The sequence below is a fragment of the Bubalus bubalis genome, chromosome 5 (assembly GCF_019923935.1).
Source record: "Bubalus bubalis isolate 160015118507 breed Murrah chromosome 5, NDDB_SH_1, whole genome shotgun sequence".
Classification (NCBI taxonomy): Eukaryota; Metazoa; Chordata; class Mammalia; order Artiodactyla; family Bovidae; genus Bubalus; species Bubalus bubalis.
In genome coordinates, this window is record NC_059161.1 from 36,083,198 (window position 1) to 36,105,867 (window position 22,670).

At 43.8% G+C, this 22,670-nt stretch overlaps 1 protein-coding gene across 5 annotated transcripts in view; it reads right to left on the reverse strand.

The window, feature by feature from the left end:
- Window positions 1-22,670, reverse strand: part of RERE (arginine-glutamic acid dipeptide repeats) — a 412,205-nt gene that overhangs the window by 72,534 nt on the left and 317,001 nt on the right. For all 5 annotated transcript variants that reach the window (XM_044942961.2, XM_044942960.2, XM_006076676.4 and 2 more), the window contains one exon: window positions 16,940-17,038. In XM_044942961.2, the coding sequence (XP_044798896.1) occupies window positions 16,940-17,038 (99 nt within the window). The remainder of the gene's footprint in view (window positions 1-16,939; window positions 17,039-22,670) is intronic.

The following is a 22,670-nucleotide window of genomic DNA, read 5'->3' on the forward strand; positions in this document are numbered from 1 at the left end:
GGTCTAATAAAAGGATGAAAGAAATGTTCTCCGTGATGAGGAAATGAATCCTTTACTTATTAAGCTCCCTCATGCCTTTTTTTTTCTTTTAATGTCTGTTTGATAAAAATACATCATACCAAGGAGCCATCAAAGAAAAGGAAACTACAGTGAAATGTGACGGGAACTCCAGAGGCTGGATGGAGCTGCCTGTTGGGTTTAGCCACAGCCTCTCCCCTAATTCCCCTCCCAGCCACAGAGAGCATTCAACCAAAGCAGGCAGAAGATCACCAGGGAAAGTTTCAACAAGCACCAGACCCTTGTTGTCTAGCCTTTCCCCTAATCCAAAGTCATGAATAAAGGTTTACAGAATCTTTTTGGCATATGAAAATACTCTATTATGTCTCCCATACTAGAATATGCACATCTCTGCATGACAAACACACGGACTTCACGTGACAAACACATGAACTTCAAGCAGACGACCTGACTCTTGCTTTTGTAGCAAAGTTCCCACTTCTCCTTTCAGCAAAACTCAGTCTGTCCTAAGCTCACCGAAAGCTCCTAAGCCCTGAGGGTATTTATGTAGTTCTGACAAGGAACAGTTTACGGGCAATTAAAACATGACCCCGAAGATCACCAGATGGGGGACAAGTAACATGAATTATTAGAAAAACACCTATCGCTCTTCCTGAACTGACCTGAGCTCTCAGGGGCATGGTCTGCCCAGACTTGCTCAGCAGAAGGTGCTTCGGAACAGGAAGCGCTGCTCCCCTGCAGAAGGTAGAGCCTGGGTGCCACTCGTGTACTGTCTTCACAGCATCTACCCAAATCACCTTACTGGTGTTCATTTATTTGTCTCTGTCCCCTCCAGAATGTAAGTGCCATGAGAACAGTGTGTCCACTGCTAACTTCCATCTGGAGAACTTAGGGCCTTGTGCACAGTTCAATGACCAATATTTGTTGAGTGACCAAGGAAACAAACAGCATGATATATTCTGAAGCCAACAATCCATCCTGTGATCTTACATTCTAGATATTTTTCTAGTCATAGAATCCTGCCTGGTCACCACTTGCCTCCATTTTCAAGCTCTGTGTATTAATCCAGCTCAGCTCAACTTAACACCAGCTGAGCCTCACTGCCGAGGAAGCCAGTGTGAGACATGCACTGCCCCTTAGGAAGCACATCACTCAGCAGACCAGTGCTTGGGGGCCACCTCTCAGTCTCCCCAGCACCATCACCCACAGCACAAGCTTCCTTCCCACCCCTTCCCCATTACTCTCCTCCCATCCCTACCTCTGGCTTGGGACATCTCACCCTAGCATCCCCCAACTGGTTCTTTATATCCTAGAGTTATTGTCTCTCCCCCCACCCCCGTTCTCCATGTGCCCTAACCCCCAACGCCCCCCTTCATCAGCACCTTCACACACGGTGCACACAGCATCGTCCTCCCCGCTCCAATGATAGGGCCAGCAGCTTGGTTCTACATGTGTTCCTCAACTCCAGCAAAGACAAGCCTGTCTGAGAGCATCATCCACAACCTTTCCCCTCATCATAACATCAACCAACCAAGCCAGCCTCTCGCTGCCTATCAGTGAGCCAATACCAAGCTAAAAGGCCCTTTCTCTACCCTGCCTTCTGACAGCACTCTCAGGAACGTGAAAAACCTTTGCCCAGAGCTGCTCGCAGCCACAATTCCTGGTGCCCCCTCCTATCTTCCAACCTAGCCACCCACTTATGACTGGACATCTGTGAAAACCAGAAAATTCCTTTTCTTTACTAGTGCACAGTCACTGTGAATCCCACAAAAGCCTCTTCTCCTTGACTCGTGACTTCCAGCCCTTCAACTCCGCTGCCACTTCTGCCCTGGTTCCCTGAGTTCTGGATCCGGACCAGACTAACAGTTACTCCAGCAACACCATCAACACTGCTACACATGCCTCTGCATCCTGACCTCGGACCAACTTTCTACCCAATCTTCCAATTAAGTTATGTCAAAGTCAACTCCAACCCTATCACTGCCCCCATTAAAAAATACATAATCATTCCTCATATCCTACCAAGTCAAACAAATGGTTAACAACAAATGAAACAGGACCCAAATCTTCCTCCTGCCTTTCAACTATTCCTTTCCTGACTCTGTACTAAGTGGCTCCATCACTTTGTCCAGTCTTCTGCACCTCAACATAAAAATTCCCTCAGTCTCTTCTCTTGCTGCACGGTCTCCCCTGGCAACCTCAGCAGATCCTGGCCCTGCCACTTGCTAGCTCTGTGATCCTCAGCAAGCTAATTAAGCTCTTCAAGTTCAGCTTCCTTAACTATGACCCCCTCTGTAAATGAGAAAGTTCTTCTATCTTTAGACCTCCATGCCTAACTGCGACACCCACCTGTATCTTTTACAATCACTTCAAATTCAACATAAACTCTCCTCCCCTCCCCGAAGCAACTACTCCTGATTGCAGGGTTTTATCAGCTGTACCAGCAGCCTCCTCCCTTGCACCAAAACACAATGTCTGAACAGCGTCTCAGCTTTTTCCTTGCTCCCTATTTCCAATCAGCTGGGCTTCTCCAGACAAGCCAAGTAGTGTAGCAGGTGAGGAGCTGGACTCGGGCTCAAGGCTGGGCTGGCAAAGCAGGCTCTATGAACCGCGCTGTGACCTCAGCAAAGTTCTCCCTCCTGGCAGTGACCCAGCTTCTCCATGTGCAGAATGTCCACAAATGAGTCACCTCGCGCCACGCTCTCGGCACAGCACCTGGCACATAACAGAGGTCTTACTATAGCTCCTCGGCCTCTCTTAATCCCTGCTCTTGCTTCTCACAGCCTCCACCACAGTCTTTCTCAATCTCGGCTGCAGAGCAGAACCCCAGCACCCTAGCTATATCCCAGGGGGAAGTAAAATCAGAGTCTCTGGGGCAGACCCATGTCTCCTGTATGTGTGTGTGATAAACTTTCTTGTGTGGTTCCTGTGTGTGTGTGTTAAAGTTTCCTGTGTGGTTCCAGTGTTCAACCAAGGTTGAGCAGCACTGCTGTAAACTCAGAGCTCTCAAAATCTTCCACCAGGACTGCAGACTTCACCCAGTCTTGTGGTTCTCAGGGCCGAGAATATGGGCGCCTGGGTCCCACCTCAGACAGAGACTCTGACTCAGAGCGCAGTCTGGGCACTGGGACATTTCAAGTTCTCCGGGTGATGTTAATGTGCAGCCAAGTCTCAGAACCACGACTCCCTCTCTACCACTTCCATCCACCAGTCCCTGTCATGCCAGATGAATTTTCAGTGACGGTCCCAGTCCTGCCATTCCCCACACTCAAATATATGTAATTATTCCTTATTTCCTATTAAATTCAACACAAACTTCTCTTCCCATAAAGAGTGGATGGCTTCAAGTCACCCATCTTATCCACTCAACCACCTACAGCATCCTTCAACTGGGCAACCAGCTACTGACCAGCCACCCACGTTCTTTAAACCTTTGTTCTTCCATTAAAATCCAGGGTGTCCACCTGCTGAAACCCCATCTATACTTCAAAGTGCCTCCTCCTCAGAGCCTCACCCAATCTCCCTGCTGGAAAACAGAGCAGATCGGGTTCACCCCTTGGTCTTCCATGGACTCAGCTCGCAGTATCAGGAGGAGATGAGGCACTAGAAGCAGGCGTTCACTGTGGGCCTGCTCTCTCCTCTCTGGTGCCTGTGGCGACAATGTCCGACTCAAGTGCCCATTTATACCCGCGGCCAGGATCAGTCAAGGATGACACACCGCCAGGCAATTATCAAGGTGAGTGGTGCCTCCTGCAGAGACCTCAGCAGTTAAAGAAGAGATGATGTTTATTTGTCTAAAGTCCCCAAGAAATTCCCCTCTTGTTAGATAAAGAAATCAATACCATTTTTAAGTCTTGTTTCTAAAAATCTCAGCTAAATACAAAACACATCGCTTAACAGTAAACAGAGGATGAAGGGGTCTCACCAGTACTCAGCAGAGCCTTGCACATAGCAGATATGGAAATGCAGTGGAATTCAATTTGATAGAAGGTGAAAAAGAAGCCCTTTGTCTTTCCTATTCCCTGTATAATATTATCTAAGGAACATCTAAAGTTGGTTACCCAGACACTGATGATGATGACATTTGATGTGGGGCTCTAAGAACCCTTTTGTATTCATCAGAAGGCAAGGGCCTCTCCCATACATGCATGTCCTCATAACAATGGAATCCTCCACTGCCTAAAATTATTCCAAACCAGCTGAGGATAACACAGTATGATGCTTAACAACTGAATGATCCCTCTGAAAATTAGCCTAAAAGCAAGAAAACAGATCCCTGGAATGTTTGACACGGGGTTTTAAAGAAAGTTGAGAGGAGGAGACAGAACAAGCGAAGAACGAAAAATGTGAGCTGATTACAAAGTCAGAGCTCTAATGAGGAAAACAAACCACTAAGGTCAGGCTGCTCTGGGCTCAAAAACCTGGGAAGCTGGCAAAGAAGCTGGGCTGTCCTTGAGGATGATCTGAAAGTATCTTCTAACTTTTGTTATATTACTGCTAAAGACTGGAGAACGGCATTTCCAAGCACTGGAAGGAAGGTACTAAGTACGCAGAGTCCACCCCATTCTTTAAGCAGCTTCAGGAGTCTGAACAGCTTCATCTGATGCCATCAAGGGGCCCAGGTGGTATTCTGCTGGGGACACGGGAGAGCACAGAGCCCAGGGCCTTCCACAAGCAAAGCTTTTTGACTTGTAGGTGAATGTCATATGGGTCTGGGGTCCGGGTCAACTGGTTCCCTTACTAAAGACCATAGTCAAATTCATTTTCTAAAACTTTCCTTTCAAAAACAGATAACTGAAACTCTTTAGCTCTGTTACCCAAAAGTTGAGAGGCCCAGACAGAAAAAGGAAATAGCTAATTTATGCTAATAGTGCCTGTTTGGAAAGCAGCTTACTAGTAAATGTGACACCTCCACAGACTCCAACACCAGAGGCTCCCAGAGAAGACTCGGGGCTGTTCAGAGGAGGAGGGAGACTGAAGAACTGTGAAGCACATCCACTGAACACGGATCAGACTTTCCTCCCACTCTGGCAGAGCACATAATACTCATTACTGTGCATCTCTGTAGTCTAGAAGGTTCTCCTTTATTACTGCTGATGGGAAAGATTAGGAAAAAAATAAATTCATAATCAAAACCTACAAATTAGCTTCAAGGGGAAACCTAGAACCCTTAGTACTAAGAAGATGTGTGAGTACACAGGTGTCCACCTTTTCATATTTCTTAACCAGAGATGATTTAGAAAAAATATGTGCCCATGTTTTCCTGGAAGTAAAAGGCTGGAGGTGGGCAGTAGCCCGAGACTGGCATCAGATCCAGTTTCCGGTTACACAAACCTGTCAGCCATCACAAAGTTCCTCCTCCTCTCCTTTTTTCTCAGATAAGAAAACTAAGACCCAAGTGGAGACCCAACGTCCTTGTGGTCACCAGTCTGAGGACCGTCACCTGGGCCTTCTGCTCTTGGGCCAGCATCTTCTCCCAAACCACCAGGCCTCCTCCTGCCTGTGCCCCTACCTCCACCCATAGTGAGTGTCCAGAGAGGAGGGGAACGGCCACCCTGAGCTTCCACCTCCCCCAGCATCCAGGGTCTGTCTCAGTCGTGCTCACGGTGCCCTGGGAGGATGTGGACCAACACAGCAAAGCAGCAGTGACTCTCCGTGTCCAAGGTATCCTCCACCTACCTGTAGGATGGAGATCTTCCTAGTTCTGCAGGGTCGTAATTTCTGACCATTTAATAAAATGATCCAGAATGACAGAGTATACTCGGTAAAAAAACAAAACAGGCTCTAGGCACAGATTTTAAATGTTGAATGTGGTGTTGGTAGGCTTTCAGCCCTCAGGACACATGATGTAATTTCAGTCATTCAGCAGGATTCTCTGACTCTGTGGTTCTTTCTCACTTGCGGCTTTCTCTGCCGCCGCCTCCTCCTCATGGGTTCTGTGGTGTATCAACTTGACAGTTGTGTTTCCTACTGCTGGGATCAATTACATGGAGTCTAGCTCTCTAGCAAGGGGAAAAAACACTCCTAAAGTGCCCAAATAGTGGGAGCACACCTGAGGTTTAGAGGAATCCTGACAGGAAAAATATATTACCCACATCGCACATCTTTGTGATTACAAAACAAGACCACCCAAGACACAGAGTTCTGAGGGCAGGTGGGTTAGTCCAAGTGGTTAGATGAATACTGGGCAGTGCCCTTCTCTCCCTCTGTCACTCGCTCACAGCAGAATGTTGCAACCACACGTGTCAGTAAGTATTAAGTGATGCAAGGAATGGGCTCTTAAAATCAGAGTCTACAAAATTGCTTCTTGGTAGGAAAGCTATGACAAACCTAAAGACTGCGTTAAAAAGCAAAGACATCACTTTGCCGACAAAGGTCCGTATAGTCAAACCTATGTACAGTAGTCATGTACAGATGTGAGAGCTGGACGATAAAGAAGGCAGAGCACTGAAGAATTGATGCTTTCAAATTGTGGTGCTGGAGAAGATTCTTGAGAGTCCCTTGGAAAGCAAGGAGATCAAACCAGTCAATCCTAAAGAAAATCAACCCTGAATATTCACTGGAAGTTCTGATGCTGAAGCTGAAGCTCCAATACTTTGGCTGCCTGATTTGAACCAGCTGACTCATTGGAAAAGACCCTGATGCTGGGAAAGATTGAAAGCAGAAGGAGAAGAGGGCAACAGAGGATGAGATGGTTGGATGGCATCACTGATTCAATGGACATGAACTTGGGCAAACTCTGGGACATGGTGAGGGACAGGGAAGCCTGGAGTGCTGCAGTCCATGGGATCACCAAGAGTCGGGCACGACTTGGCGACTGAACAACAAGAAAATAAAACAGACAACTGGAAGGAGTGGGCTGCTCCTTCCAAGGGAAGCTACCAAGAAGAAAAGAGCAGGGAAGCGTCCACGTAACACTGATGGAGTCTGAAGATGCTCTGGCCTCATGCAGGATGACTCAGAAGTCCTCCTTGACTGTATTCAGTGTCAAGGGCCAGCTCCACTGAAGTGGTCTGAGGATCTGGGGACTTCGGGGGAGGTGGAACATCCTCTACTATTCAACCCAGTCAAACAATGTTTTCTGATGACCAATTTTGCTCCAGGCCCTGGGCCACATTCTGGGGATACAAGACTCTAGCACTTGGCAAACACACTAGGTATGTCACTTAAGGTCTTGTTTCAATCTGCCTTCCCCACTAGAATGTCAGCTCTATGAGGACAGGGGGTTTGTTTGTTCTGTTCCCTGCTGTTATCACGGACACACAGTGGCACCTGGCATTGTGCTGGTGCTCCCTGGACATTAATGAAATAAATGAATGACTTCTGACCAGTAATCTAAAATGAGAACTGAACAAGTATCCTGGTGAACAGCATGAAGGACTCATCCTGTCTTAAGGCTCACTTGCCATCTCTTCTCTCTGCCAAGCCCCAATACCAAACTCAACAAGCCCAAAGCTGGAGACACAGACCTGGGCCTGAACACTAAGATGAGATCCAACTGCAGAAACTGTATTTCTTCTTTCTGACCACCAAACACATTCTGCTTCCTAACACCTCAGTGCTCTGCATATAGGTGTGGATAATGCACTGGAATTTACCAATATAAACATAACTCTGGAAAAATGTCCTAAAGCAAGTGCTGAAACATAACTGGTTATCACTTGGCAGTATGCAGGGTTATCAGTAGAAGAATAAGCACACAACACTACCGGGGAATACAAAAACCAGGCTGGCACCTCAGTGAACACAGCAATTGGGGGCCACCAAGGCCATTACTACTTCTACCTCAAAGAGACTAGATTTAAGACACAAGTGGGCCAAGAGGAGACAGCTTTCATGAGTTCAGTTCAGTTGCTCAGTTGTGTTCGACTCTTTGTGACCCCATGAACCACAGCACGCCAGGCCTCCCTGTCCATCACCAACTCCCGGAGTCCACCCAAACCCATGTCTATTGTGTCAGTGATGCCATCCAACCATCTCATCCTCTGTCATCCCCTTCTCCTCCTGCCCTCAATCTTTCCCAGCATCAGGGTCTTTTCCAATGAGTCAGCTCTTCGCATGAGGTGGCCAAAATACTGGAGTTTCAGCTTCAACATCAGTCCTTCCAATGAACACCCAGGACTGATCTCCTTTAGGATGGACTGGTTGGATCTCCTTGCAGTCCAAGGGACTCTCAAGAGTCTTCTCCAACACCACAGTTCAAAAGCATCAATTCTTCAGCGCTCAGCTTTCTTTATAGTCCAACTCTCACATCCATACATGACCACTGGAAAAACCATAGCCTTGACTAGACAGACCTTTGTTGACAAAGTGATGTCTCTGCTTTTTAATATGCTGTCTAGGTTGGGCATAACTTTCCTTCCAAGGAGTAAGCATCCTTTAATTTCATGGCTGCAATCACCATCTGCAGTGATTTTGGAGCCCCCCAAAATAAAGTCAGCCACTGTTTCCACTGTTTCCCCATCTATTTGCCATGAAGTGATGGGACCGGATGCTGTGATCTTAGTTTTCTGAATGTTGAGCTTTAAGCCAACTTTTTCACTCTCCTCTTCCATGAGTTACTTCCTCTCAATGTAGGTTCCCCCTCACTGCAATCTTTTTTTTTTTTTAAACCTCCTGTTTCCTTCCCTAATCCTGAATTCTAGCTACCAGGCTAATAAGGTGTGTTTCACCTGTGAAAATGTAAGGCTCCAATGTCACTGTACACAAAGTGTTCCATGCATACAAAACAAAAATTGACTTCAGTTCTGTTGCTAAGAAACTGCAGAAGGAAAGGGTTTTTCCAGCCTCTTCATTTATAAAGTAACCACTCTGTCTATCGGAGAACAAATGCATCTCTCAAGTCCCCTCATGCCTTGCTCTCATTTTTAAAATGAACAGAGAAAGATGATGGAGAGTAGCTGAAAGTACATGCTATCTTCATTTTTTTTTCACGTCCTTGAAAATGAGATGGAAACATGGTTTCAATAACCCACTGCTCTCATATGTATTAATCTTTCAGGCTGAAGATTCTACCCAACACTGCCCCACTTCAAGCAAAAATGAAAAATGTCCCATAGAAATTACTCTTTGATTTTAAAAGGTTAGCCTGGGCAGTGAGAACTAATTTATGCTATGCTTGTATTCCATGTGGGGTTACTTCCCAGGTCTCTGTTCTATCCTACATCGCCCCAAGGCCCAAACACGTACACGTGCATGAACAAGAAAACACACACACACACAGCCCAAGAGAACAACACAATGCACTGTTAGCTTTCTTAAAAACAAAAACAAAAAACACTAAAATTAGGGCTTGGGATAAGGAATGTGAAAACATACTTGTTAAAGAAAATGAAAAAAAAAATGTTCTTGTTTAAAAAGAGAGAAACAGGCATACTAACTTTGAGCACAGCATAAAGAGGAAGCCTAGAAAGCAATAAAGCCACGTATGTGAAAGGCAAGGTCACAGCTGAATTTGTAGATTTAACCCAGAGGCAACTTCTACTGATATGAAACAGTGAAATAAATTTTTGAAATATCTCTCCCCTTCCAATGCTTGGCTTATTTCATTTACTAAAGGACTCTAAAGTACAGTTCTCTTCACAGCTTGTTACACAGTAGAATCTTTCTGCAAACTGACAAAATTGATTGCCTTACACCAACTTTTCTACACATATAATTGATTTTTAATTTGGTGTCTCATTTCCAAAAGGACTTGACAATAAACTCCACTCTATCCACACTATTGACTTCTTTAAACAAGAGTTTGAGTCAAAGGCTGATGGGAGTCAATTACAGAAAAGATAGTTTAGTTTCACTAATATCTGAAACATTAGGCAAATTTTACCCAAATGTACATCTTCCTTTTTTAATAGTAAGGCCTGATTCTTACCATGGACCATAATAAGAATACGTAACATGAGCAACATGTATTTTACTTATATGTACAATGTATGGCAACACACATTATAATTCTTCCTTTTCTTTTTTCTACTCTCATATCTAAGGATTAAGCTGTTTGTAAGAAACGGTTACCAATTTAGTTTAAAATGAGAGGAAGGGTAATCAGTAGGGAGAAAAAACTACTTTCATCCAATTTAAAATATACTGAGTACATATTATGAGTTACACTAAATACAGCATATCTATATTTTGGGTTCTAAGCAAACTGTAAAAAATTTCAGATTAAGATTTCTTTAGAAAGTGAGAATTTTAATGTTATGATTCAATTTATATAAGTTTACAATGACATAAAATGATGTAGGTACATGAAACAAAGTACTTTGAAGAGAGTATGAAACAAGGAAAATGTGAGACGGTGATGAGGTTTCAACTTCCCTTTAATGTTTTTATAATAATGGTCTCACAAGAGAGAAAGAGCCACATAAAATTTAAAAAAGAAAAAGAAAATGAATGGATTCATACTGGATGACCTACAGGTTCATCAACATTTCTTGAAAGACTATATAAAATGTTCCACAACTCTGGAAACAGGACCATTCTTAAAATAAATATAATTCAATTAAGCCTTCTCCTACATTTAATGTTATATACCTTTAAAACCGAACACGAAGATTACGGACCACCTAAAGCTTACATCTGCAGGTAGGTAATCGTGGGCTGTAGGCGCCCCGCCCTGCCCCTGCAGCTTTCACCTCCACCACCTCCTGCTGCTGTAGGGACTTAACTTCGGTGCTGCTGTGAATTCCATTTTCTATAGCTGCCACACAAACAGTAAATAAAATTCATTGTATTTTTGCCCCACTAAGCAGCTCTGTCTTCTGGCACATCCAGATGCCTGGCTTGAAAATAGTGAACAATGAAAACAATGTTTTATTGAGCAAACATTCCAAAAAGGCCATAACAAAGGCCTCGGAAGGTGCTGCTAAAGAAAGACACTGTGGCAAGGGCTTTGTGTACTCCATCTGAGTAATTCCTTGACCAGTGGCCTGGGTTCATTGGATTACAGATATTCAGAGAATTAGTCTCCCATGTCATGTACACTTCAAAAGAAAGACTTCCATTTATGTTTATGATAAATGGAGTTTTAAACTGAAAGATGGTTCAGATGTTTTAAAATTTATGAATCTGTAAAATCCATGTACATGACCAATTAAGGTTTATTGTCCCCACAGATTAACGCTTTTTGGATAAAAAAATTCCAGAGGTTATCTGTATCTAGGTTGTTCACCTCAATGTATTACATCAAAGTTGATATGAAATATTTAAAGGGAACCATATTTCAAGATGGGGCTTTCTAGGTGGCGCTAGTGGTAAACAATCTGCCTGCCAATTCAGGAGAAGCAAGAGAGACTGGTTCCACCCCTGGGTCGGGAAGATCCCCTGGAGTAGGAAATGGCAACCCACTCCAGTATTCTTGCCTGGAGAATTCCATGGACAGAGGAGCCTGGCAGGCTATAGTCCATGGGCTGCAAAGAGTCAGACACGATTGAGGAACTGAACACACACACATATTTCAAGATAAAAGTTACAGTTGAAAGTGAAAGCTTTGGTCACTCAGTCGTGTCCAACTGCTCGCAACCCCATAGACTGTAGCCCACCAGGCTCCTCTGTCCATGGAATTCTCCAGGCAAAATACTGGAGTGGGTTGCTATTCCCTTCTCCAGGGGATCCCACCCAGGAATTCAACTCAGGTCTCCCGCATTGCAGGCAGATTCTTCACCATCTGAGCCACCAGGGAAACCTCCAAAAGTTACAGTTACCCAAGATAAAATGGAAGCACTCTGCAGGGACATCCAAAGCAACACAACCTCTCCCTTATGTGACACCTGGAATTATGCCCAAAGCTATTTCTGCATGAAAGTAATTCCTGAAACACAGCAAAGTGGATGGGAAGCAAAGGGTGAAATGCACAGCTCAGAGAGGCACCCAATCTTACAACCTTGCAAGGCAGGCCAAACTCCACAAGGAAAATGCAGGCCCTGAATTTTGAAAAGAATTCAATTAGCACCCCCAGTATTTCCATAATCAACAGCTGAATGCTAATTAAGAGCACAGCACCAAGAAAGCAATGGAATCCCAGTGCAATAAGCAACAACACAAGGGCGCAAATGCTCCCTTCAGCCTGCATGCATAAACAAACAGAATTAATAACTACCCGAGCATGGAAGGGTGGCTTAATGGAAGGGTGGCTTAATCTGTTTCGATTAGGCGCAGTTCAGCCCTGGGGCTTTTGTGTTATATTTAAATGTGTTCATCATGTTTAATTAAAAACCTAATAATCTAGGGTTGTTGTTTTTTTAAGTTCTGATCTGTACTCTCCTCTTCTTTCTCTTCCTGAGTTCTACTGATTTGGATGGTTTCCTGAAAAGGAACAATATTTTTAGCATGCTGTAAGTGAAACTGGTTAACCAGCAACATCACTCTCCAAGGCAGCAGCCAGTCACTGACGTGGGTTCCATCCTAGCCCATGTTAGGGGTTCAATAAGCTTCTTGAATTAAAGCAAAAACACTCCTCTGATCTGACCTGGTTTATTTAGCCTGAAAGACTTCCCCATGAGCTAGCTACCAAGGTGTTTCCAACAGTCTCTCCTCTAAAACAGAGTTCTTTTGTCATTATTTGGCTTAGAATTTGACAGAAACTGGCACAAATCTGGCTTCAGTTCAATAGAATTTAAAGTATCTCAGCCCTAAGGCAACTTCAATAAGAAATACCATATCTGTAACAACACACCAAGTGTCTAAGGAATTACTGAGAGGAAGTGTGAAATGAAAGGCCTCCTGTTGTTTAATTCTGAGGCCTAAGATCTCAAGAATTAATCATTATCTGAAAGACCTCAGAAGAAGAGGTCCGGTGATAGTGCTAACCATAATTTGGGAACTTTTCTCAAAAGTAAACTTTTAAGGTTTATTTTTATATGCATCACTGGATCCATATATAAGTTTTTCTCCTTGGTGCTGATGCATAATTATTAACCATTAAATGCTGGATTGAGGACAGTGTCAATTAGAGTGAAGTTTAAAACCAATCATCTTAAATAAAGAGTTGTCAATACTCAAGTGCCTCAAAGGCAGAGACATTACTCTCACTATCAGAAAGTCCTCACTCTTCATAAGTCTACAAACTAGAAGGACAACCAACTTAGAAATAAAGACCGTGAGGAACAAAGCTGTCACGATGGCAGCACAGAGGCTTCAGGAGCAGCCAACAAAGGATGCAGACCTAGTTCAGCAGGGGAGTGCCTTGACGCTGAACCTTAGGGTCTGGGTTGGCAAGAGAGAGAGAGGAGTCTGTTCCCAGGGCAGAAGACCCACAGGGTCAGGAGGTTCCCACTGTCAGCACAGCCAGGGGTCCCATGGCAGGTGCTCCCTGCCAACCCTGTCACACAGTGCTCCATTCATGTCTGTGCAAAGGAAAGCAAGTTCATCGATGCTGGAGTCGGGTCAGATGATGGGCAGCTGGTCAAACTGATATACTGGAGCCAATGAAATTTAAATATAACTAGAGCATCCAAGTATACAGAACATTAAGAGGGACAAAAGAGGCAGGTTCATGTATTTATTTGAGTTCAGGCCCATTTACTTTGCTTAAATCTTCTGATTCCTGGGGTGAGAAAATGTGGGAGTTTCAGCAGGAGGGGTGGCAGGTTAAGAGCAGTGCTGGTTTATGTGCCCTACCGCCACATAAAACGATTCAGAGAGGTGATCTGGACAGTTCAGGTGAGGCTTCCCTCAGCCTATCAATTACTCAATCACCCTCCCTCATTCCCCGTTGAGGTTTTAGAAAGTGAACTTAACTTCCTATGTGTAAGGGAACCATTTGATCCCTGGGCTCTGCAAGGGCTGGATGACTGCCAAAATATTTCTTAAAACTTACACTAAAACAAACATGGTAAAAATGAGCCCAGACTGACAAGGATGTATGCGGTTAGATGTGATTATCCCAGGCTGGGAGTGAGTGGCACTCTGGAGTCCTGCTTCACTTTTCAGAATCAAGCTGGGCTTTTCCCCATGTGTCAGGTTCCCGACCCTCCTTCATCCTACCATTTGCTCCAAGTCCCCAAGAGGCAGCAGAGGGGGACACTGCCCACCCTGCGTCTGATGTAAGCAAATGCTGTTGGGGAAGGAAGCCAGCTCTTTTCAGCAGGAATGTGAAAGGTCCAGAGGGAATGAAAGGTCAATGGAGGAGTGAATGGAGGGGGAGAGAGAAAGGAGCTGGGGAGGCAGGAGTGAAAAGGGAGGGGCAGGGGGGCACATGAAGGTGGAAGGAGAGGAGAGACCAGACCAAGTGAGGAGCCTGAGTCTGGGAAGCAGCTGTCAGGGGACATCCGTGCTGACAGGCCCTAGGATGGGCCACTGTCCACGACTGTCCCAGCCTTTTCATCTCCTTATGTCTGTCTTCCACAAAGGCTTTGTGTAGAATTTAACATTTTTACCCATCAAATCTCTTACTTCTTCTCCCATAAATAGGTCTACAGTGGGAAACAATATCCATGACTTTTTTTTTTTAAATTGAAGTATACTTGATTTAAAATGTTGTGTTAATTTCTGTATAGCAGTGATTCAGTAATATAAACATAAATATTTTTTCATACTCTCTTCATACTCGTTAGGATTTATCACATACCAAATCACTTTCACACCATAATCATTATGGTTTATCACAGGATACTGAATATAAGTTCTCCGTACAGCACAGGGAACTATATTCAATATATAGGACCTTGTTGTTCATCTTTTTTATACATAGTAGTTTGTGTCTATTAATTCCAAACACCTAATTTATCCCTCCCCCATGCCATGTTCCCCCTTTGGTAACTATAAGTTTGCTTTCTATATCTATGAATCTGTTTCTATTTCATAAATAAGTTCACCTGTGTCATATTAGACTCCACCTATAAGTGGTATCGTGTATTTGTCTTTCTCTGACTTACTTCCCTTAGTATGATAATCTCTAGGCCCATCCATGTTGCTGCAAATGGCATTATTTCATTCTTTCTTAAGGCTGAGTAATATTTCATTACACACACACACACACACACACACACACATGCACCACATCTCCTTTATCCACTCATCTTCTATGTGCATTCAGGTTGCTTCTATGTGTTGACTATTGTGAACAGTGGTGCATGTATCTTTTCAAATTAGAGTTTTCTCTGGATATACGCCCAGAAATGGGATGGCTGGATCATATGGCAACTCTATTTTTAGTTTTTTAATATGTGACTTATCAACACAGTTGAGTTTAACATTTTTACTTTGGCCACCGTCTCAAGGACAAAAGTTTGAGCTGTCTACATCTCTTTACTAATCGGGTCAAGTTTCACATTCTCTATTTCAAAGCTGAGACATCAGCTTCGCCAACACTCCGATGAACTGAGGGACCACTGAGAAGGCTGGCGCTCTCTTATGGAAGCTTCAAGGACCATCTCACCATCTTGGCCCCTCCTTGCTGCCTCCTGATTTTTCCCTCACTCCTCTCAACCCCTGCTGCCCTAATCCACAGCACCCAACGGACAACTTCCTTGGGCACACACCCAGGATCTCGCCACTTCTCACCACCACCGCTGCTGTGCCGCTCGGTCACCCAGGCCTGGGCTCTCACACAGCCCCGAAGACACTCTTGCTTGAAGCAGCAGCCATAGAGCCATTGGCAGATGGAGTCCCTGTGCTCAGAAGCCACTCACGCAAAGCAACCAGCAAGACTCCCCGAACACAGGTCCACAGGCCACCCGACCTGTGCCCTACCTCTCCTGCCTCTCTCCTCCTGTTCCTCCAACACGCCAGGTGCGCTTCCACCTTAGGGCCCTCAATATCCAAGACTTGCCTCCTCACAGAAGCCAGGCCCCGACCTGGTTCACCCCCGCCCCCTGCCCACGGCTTTCCTCAGCACACACTGATTTACAGGTGGTCTCCCCTCTCGAGGGGGGGCCCTGAGTTCCCCTTGATGGTGCCTAACACAGCACCTGGCACATAACAAGCACTTGATAAAAACTGCTTAAACAGTGGGACCAGGAACCGTGGGACCAGGAAACACTCTCCCATAGGCTATTCTTAAAGACAGGCAAGGAACTCACAATCAATCAATATGTGTATCGGTGCCAGCCCTCATCTTAATCTCGGTCAGCCTCAAGGGCAAATGTCAAGTGGTGATGCTCATACTGAAGACTGTATTTGCAAAAGCACAAGAAATCTCCCTGCTTTGTGTAGCAATTCTTCTCCCCAAAGTCACAAGGTGGAGGAGAGCTTCATTAGAACTCTTTCTGCTGGGATAAAATCCATGAGTTAGAAAACATGTACTTCTGGGTACATTTCTATCTTCCCACCGTCGGACATGACTGAGCGACTTCCCTTTCACTTTTCACTTTCATGCATTGGAGAAGGAAATGGCAACCCACTCCAGTGTTCTTGCCTGGAGAATCCCAGGGATGGCGGAGCCTGGTGGGCTGCCGTCTATGGGGTCACACAGAGTCGGACACGACTGAAGCGACTTAGCAGCAGCAGCAGTAACAGAATGAATATGAAAGATCCGATACTGATTTAAAGTCTGTTTCCTGCTCTTGACTACTGTCCTTCTGCAGGTTAGAGACCCTACCAGACTTTACAACAAAAACAATGTGCAGCCCTAATCTAAAGAGAGTATCAGCTGGTTCTAAAATGACTGAATCTTAACAGAAGGAGGTATCAAAAGCTAGCCTGCACCCAAACAAACCAACCAACCAAACTAATTTTTTTAAAGAGCAACTATTTCCTCTCTTTCCATGACAGCTGGGGAAATCTTTCCCATTTTCTATGAAACAAATGCTGACTAAACTCAAGTCTTTCCATACAATTATAAGGTTCAAAGGCTCTTTATCCTGACTGACAGATGCCATAGGCAGTCTGCAGCCATGACCGGATCCTGGGGATGCGGTGAGCAGCACGCCCAGCCGCCCCTCAAGCCCCAGAGCAGACCCGAGGCCGACTCCCGCCCGCTCACCACTTCGTCCTCGGTCCAGCTCTTCTCGATCAGCTTGGGCACAGGCTTCTTCACCAGCCGCTGCAGAGCTTTGCCAGCATCATAGCCACTTTCATGGAGCTAAAACAATAATGACAATTTTAGTTTGTTCATTGCACCAAATAACAGAACTGGAAGCAAATCAATAAAAAGGGGATCCTTCATTTACTCTAACCGAAGAGTCATGAGATGGGCACACGAGACTCAGAGTCACTTTAGCCAGTGTCATAACTGGCTAATATCCAACCACTCCCTATATCCAGCTGTTCTGGGAGAAGGACACAAGCAGGAGAGAGAACATTCTGGCAATGACAGGAACAAGATGAAGACCAACAGTAACATTTATGGAAAATTTAGCCTAGGCTGTTGCTAAAACACCTTCCACACACTCATTATCTTTCTTAATCCTATGAGGAACGTATTCTCTCAGTTAATCTTACAGAGTAGGAACCCTCATCACCCATTTTATGGATGAGACTGAGGCATGCAAAGGTCGAGTAAAGGTACTCACCCATACTAAGCCAGTAGGCGGTGGAGCCAAGACTCAAACCCAGCCTACGTGACCCCTACTCTTGTCCCATTTCCCTCAAAGTGGTCTAAAGACATGACAGATTATGTTCTTTCCCATTAGCACGTCTTAAGTCTTTCACCTATAATTTCACTAAAAAAAATTTCAAGTATCTAAATATAAAAACTTTAAATCTAATTATGTAACAGTATACTAACTTCTCAGCACATATAAATGAAGATGTTAGTTTATCTACATGCTCCTTTTAGGACTGGACTTTCTCTCTGGTCAAAACTGTTGATTTTTTTTTTTTTTTTTTTTTTTAAGATTTATTTATTTTTGGCTGTGCTGGGTCTTCATTGCTATGTGCAGACTTTTCTCTAGTTGTGGCGAGCAGGGGCTACTCTTGCGGAAAGTGAAAGTGAAAGTCGCTCAGTCATATCCAACTCTTTACTCCATGGAATTCTCCAGGCCAGAATATCCTCCCAACCCAGGGATCAAACGCAGGTCTGCTGTATTGCAGGTGGATTCTTTACCAGTTGAGCCACAAGGGAAGCCCCTTGTTGTGGAGCACAGGCTCAACAGTTGTGGCTCACTGGCTTAGCTGCTCTGCAGCATGTGGAATCTTCCTGGACCAGGAATCGAACTCATGTCCCCTGTACTGGCAGGCAGATTCTTAACCACTGGACCACCAGGGAAACACAGAATGTTTTTATACTCCATATCCTTTCTAACCCTGGGCAATGCCTGGCACCCCGATCCCTCTCCATCTTGCAAAGATACGCCTGCCTTGGCTCCTATGACCATGTCCACCTCTGGTTCCTGAGTCTCCACCTGTGGACAATGAAGAGAAGAAGCAGAGAGAATGATCCTCCTGCTCATATCGACCTTCCCAAACTACGGCTGTCTCTCCAGATTTCTCACCGGGAACTGCCCTTTCTTTCCAAAGTCTACTCTGATAGGAGCATTTGTTCTAGCTGAGACCTATACCTCCAGGAACTAACACCATCCATAGCAAAAGGTGATACACAGAGATACTTGTTGAGTTAATAAATAAAGGCCTTCAACTACTTACTGTCCCTCGATAGACTCAACCTAAATCTCCACCTCAGTGTCTTCAGGTTCATTCAATCTGATGTTAGCTGAGTATCTATTATCGTGCAGGCCACACCCCAAACCCTGGGGACACAGCAGTGAACACAACACCAGCCTGCAGGGGACATGCTGATCTTTCTACAAGTGCTTCAATCCCTTATTTGAAAAATTCACCAGCATTTGCAAATCCTCAGTACAAATAAGGTGCGAACTTTACTAGTAAGTCAGTTTGTTTATTTGTTTGGATGGATGAATGGAAGAACAAATAAATAAAAATTTTGGATATAGCAAATCTCTCCTATAACTATTTGACTGCTACTGGAAGTTAAATGTCCATTTTCATTGCTCATTCAGCAAAACAAAAAGTTATTAAAAATCAAAATTTCCCAAGTTAGTCTCACATTTTAGAGGATCCCAACTTACTCCAAGTCCAGACTACCCACAGATGTCCAGACTAGAAATTAATTACTAAGACAACTACCTTAAAAAAACCAAAAACACCTACTTCAATGATTAATGCTGAATCTTTTTTTGGTGGTGGTTAGGTGTGGATATGGGTGAGTGTACACAAAAAATATGGATGCTAGATATGACCTTATGTATTTTTATGATGTTCATTGTTAGAGGATTTAAAAAATAGTATACTATAAATATTATACTAAATAAATGAAATACTATACTAAAATATTAGAATTTGCAAATGTTTGAAAACTGTTCAACTGGCCTCCTTTGAGAAATATATAAAATAAAAATAGTTAGATTTTCATACTTTGCCTAAGATCCAGAACAAGCAGATATTTGCCAAGTTCTATAATATAATTCAGAGAAGGCAATGGCACCCCACTCCAGTACTCTTGCCTGGAAAACCCCATGGATGGAGGAGCCTGGTAGGCTCCAGTCCATGGGGTCGCTAAGAGTCGGACACGACTGAGCGACTTCACTTTCACTTTTCACTTTCATGCATTGGAGAAGGAAATGGCAACCTACTCCACTGTTCTTGCCTGGAGAACCCCAGGGACAGAGGAGCCTAGTGGTCTGCCGTCTATGGGGTCGCACAGAGTCGGACATGACTGAAGCGACTTAGCAGCAGTAGCAGTAGAATATAATTAGGATTTATAATGAGAGCTTAACAGCAAGGATCAGAACTGAATAAAGGGAAAAACTGCATGGCTATTTAATTTTTTACCAAACCAGTCAATCCTAAAGGAAATCAACCCTGAATATTCATTCATTGGAAGGACTGAGGCTGAAGCTCCAATACTCTGGCCACCTAATGTGAAGAGCCAACTCAATGGAAAAGACCCTGATGCTGGGAAAGATTGAAGGCAGGAGGAGAAGGGGGCAGCAGAGGATGAGATAGTTAGATAGCATCACTAACTCAATGGACATGAGTTTGAGCAAACTCCAGGAGACAGTAAAGGAAAAGGAAGCCTGGCATGCTGCATTTCATGGGGTCACAAAAAGTCAGACATGACTTAGCGACTGAACAACAACATGTTAGTGATACTCTGAAATCAATTCAAGTTGATCAAATCATGAATTCTTAATAAAAAGCTCATGGCAAATTAACAATATTTTATAAGAGGTAATTACAGTAAATGGGGTAATTATACAGAAAGTGATGAAAAACTATGGACTTTGGAGCCAGATTATCTGGAGTGGAATTCTAGCTCTACCACTTACTAGGTGTGTGGCCATGGACAAGTTACTTATCCTCTTTGGGCCTCAATTTTATCATTTTTTAAAAATGCATATAATAATAGCATCTGCCTTTCAGGGCTATTGTGAGGATAACATTAGAAACTACATGTAAAATTGCTTATAAGTACCTGGCACATAGTATGCTAAATGAGTGTTAGCTATTTATTTTTAGAAGGAAGGAGAAAAAAATGAAGGAAGTAGTCTCTATCCAATTTTCATTAATTTTCTAGATTAGAGAGTAGCCTTTCCAGAGACAGAAAAAAAATTGTTAAACTATAAACAAAACCACTTATGTTTCACATAATTATTCATGTTAATAATTAATGAAATTTGATTAAAACTCTGGTACAGTACACAGAAAAAAAATTAAATCTTACATGGCTGATAACAGGAAATTACTCATAAGAACACAGGGCCCATTCCAAAAGTGAACAAGTGAATGAAGTTAAGTCATTAATCCCTATGACATTCCTGCCTCTTGGTGAACCAAGAAGAGCTTTAAATGAGCTGGAAGAAATGTTCTGAGGGACCTGCTGCACTCAGGGTTGTTTGGTTTTTCAAGGAGGGTGCTCCTGCTTGCATGGAGTCCCCAGTCAAATTTCTCATGAGGTGCTTTAATAGAGAGTTTTCCCTCAAACACATCCTCACATCTGTGATTCCTTTGTTCAGATCACACTTTCCCCTGACAAAGCTGCTGTGATATATGTGGTAAGCTGAATAACAGGTAATTGCCTCCGCTCATGGGATCCACTGTCAGCCTGTCTTCTAAAAACAGTCCTATTCCTGACCTTTCCATTCCATGGACCCAACAAGTATCCAGAGTGTCCACCTCCTCCATCTCTGCCAAAAACACGCCTGAAAAGTAAGAGTGTGGCACTATTTAACAACAGTGACCAATACTGATTGAAGGCATGGAGTCGGGAGTGACGGTGCTGTCATCAAGAATTCATGAAGGCCAGTACAAGGTTCTGTTCTGGCATGCCCTCTTCCCAGAGAACCCAAAGGGACCTTTCTCAACAAGCCCCTTCTTAACGTTGCAAACAGTTATTCCCACTTTATAGCAATTGAGTCTGAGGAAGTTCTGAGAGCATTACATTTTTAAAGAAACACTTCAGTTATATTTACTAAAGATGGACTTTTTAACATATTAACAGTTGTTTCAGCCCACATTGTTTCTTTGAATATCTATCAAGCACTTTGGGAAAATTACTGGAAGTTCAGGACATCCTTCACTCCTTCTGCAAACATGTACTGAGTGCTAAACGGTGCCAGACGCTCTCCTGGGTGAAGGGAAAGACAGAGCCAGGAGAAGCACAGGAAATGGGTGTCGGAAATGCTGGGCTGAGAAGCAGATTAAAGAACTGTTCTCATGTGACACATTCACCTAAAGTCACACCTATACCCTAGGGTCCTAAAAGGCTGGGTTGCTGGGTTCCACCTTCTTTGCTTAATATACTCTATCAGGCACAAAAAAGCACTTCTTAAAAAGGGTTTGTTTTCTGAGGGAATAGAAGATTTGTTTTTCTTCAGACTGGAGCCAAAATAATGTTTGAGCTAGAGCTTAACTAGTTGTTTCAACTGTATTCCTCATGTAAATTAAGAGTTTGTAAGTTTACCAAAATACTGGCTATCTCAAATCTTTAAAGATTGTTTTTGAAAATATTCCCAATACTTTGTCAAGCTCTGAGGAACTGGAACAATCTCAACCTGTGAAAAATAGGTGGGTTCCAAATATGAAAAACCTGATCACGACCACACAGGTACATCAGTATGGGAAATTCAGTGCCCAATATAGCTAAGGTAAAAGGTTCTTCACTGTAAATAAGATTTTCTCGCATTACCCTAGAGAAGACTGCTCAAAGAAACCGCAGTGAAGACGCTCAAACAGCTTCACTCTGTAGTCTCAGAAGAGCAATGAAAGCAAGGTAAGGAGACCTTTCTGTCCATTTGCAGCCAAGACATACTGGGAAAATCTGGGATTAAAGCAATTTTAATGTACAGAGAAATGTACCATCTTGGAGCTACTGGGTCAACATCAGTGCAAAAAGTAGGCACCAAGACAGAGCATTCTTATCCAGTCAGCTTCTAATCTTCACAAGCTTCCGTAGAGAGAAGAACCTAGATTTGACGCTGTCACCATGACCCGCCAGGCAGTAGAGCAGGAAGTCATTCCACAAAAACCACTGTTTTCAAATTCGTCATCACAGGCTGTGCATGTGCACATGTCTGTATGCATATGTGTGTGTGTTTTAATCCGATGATCAGGGAAGCATGCACTTGTAAATCTGCCGCTTCCACATCACTGAACTGCAGGTCTGCACTTAGGCACAAGTAGCAATAAAAGTCATCTTTCCCTAAACCACAGGTCAGTATCTGGGAGATCTGATAACAAAATGGTGATTTTTCACC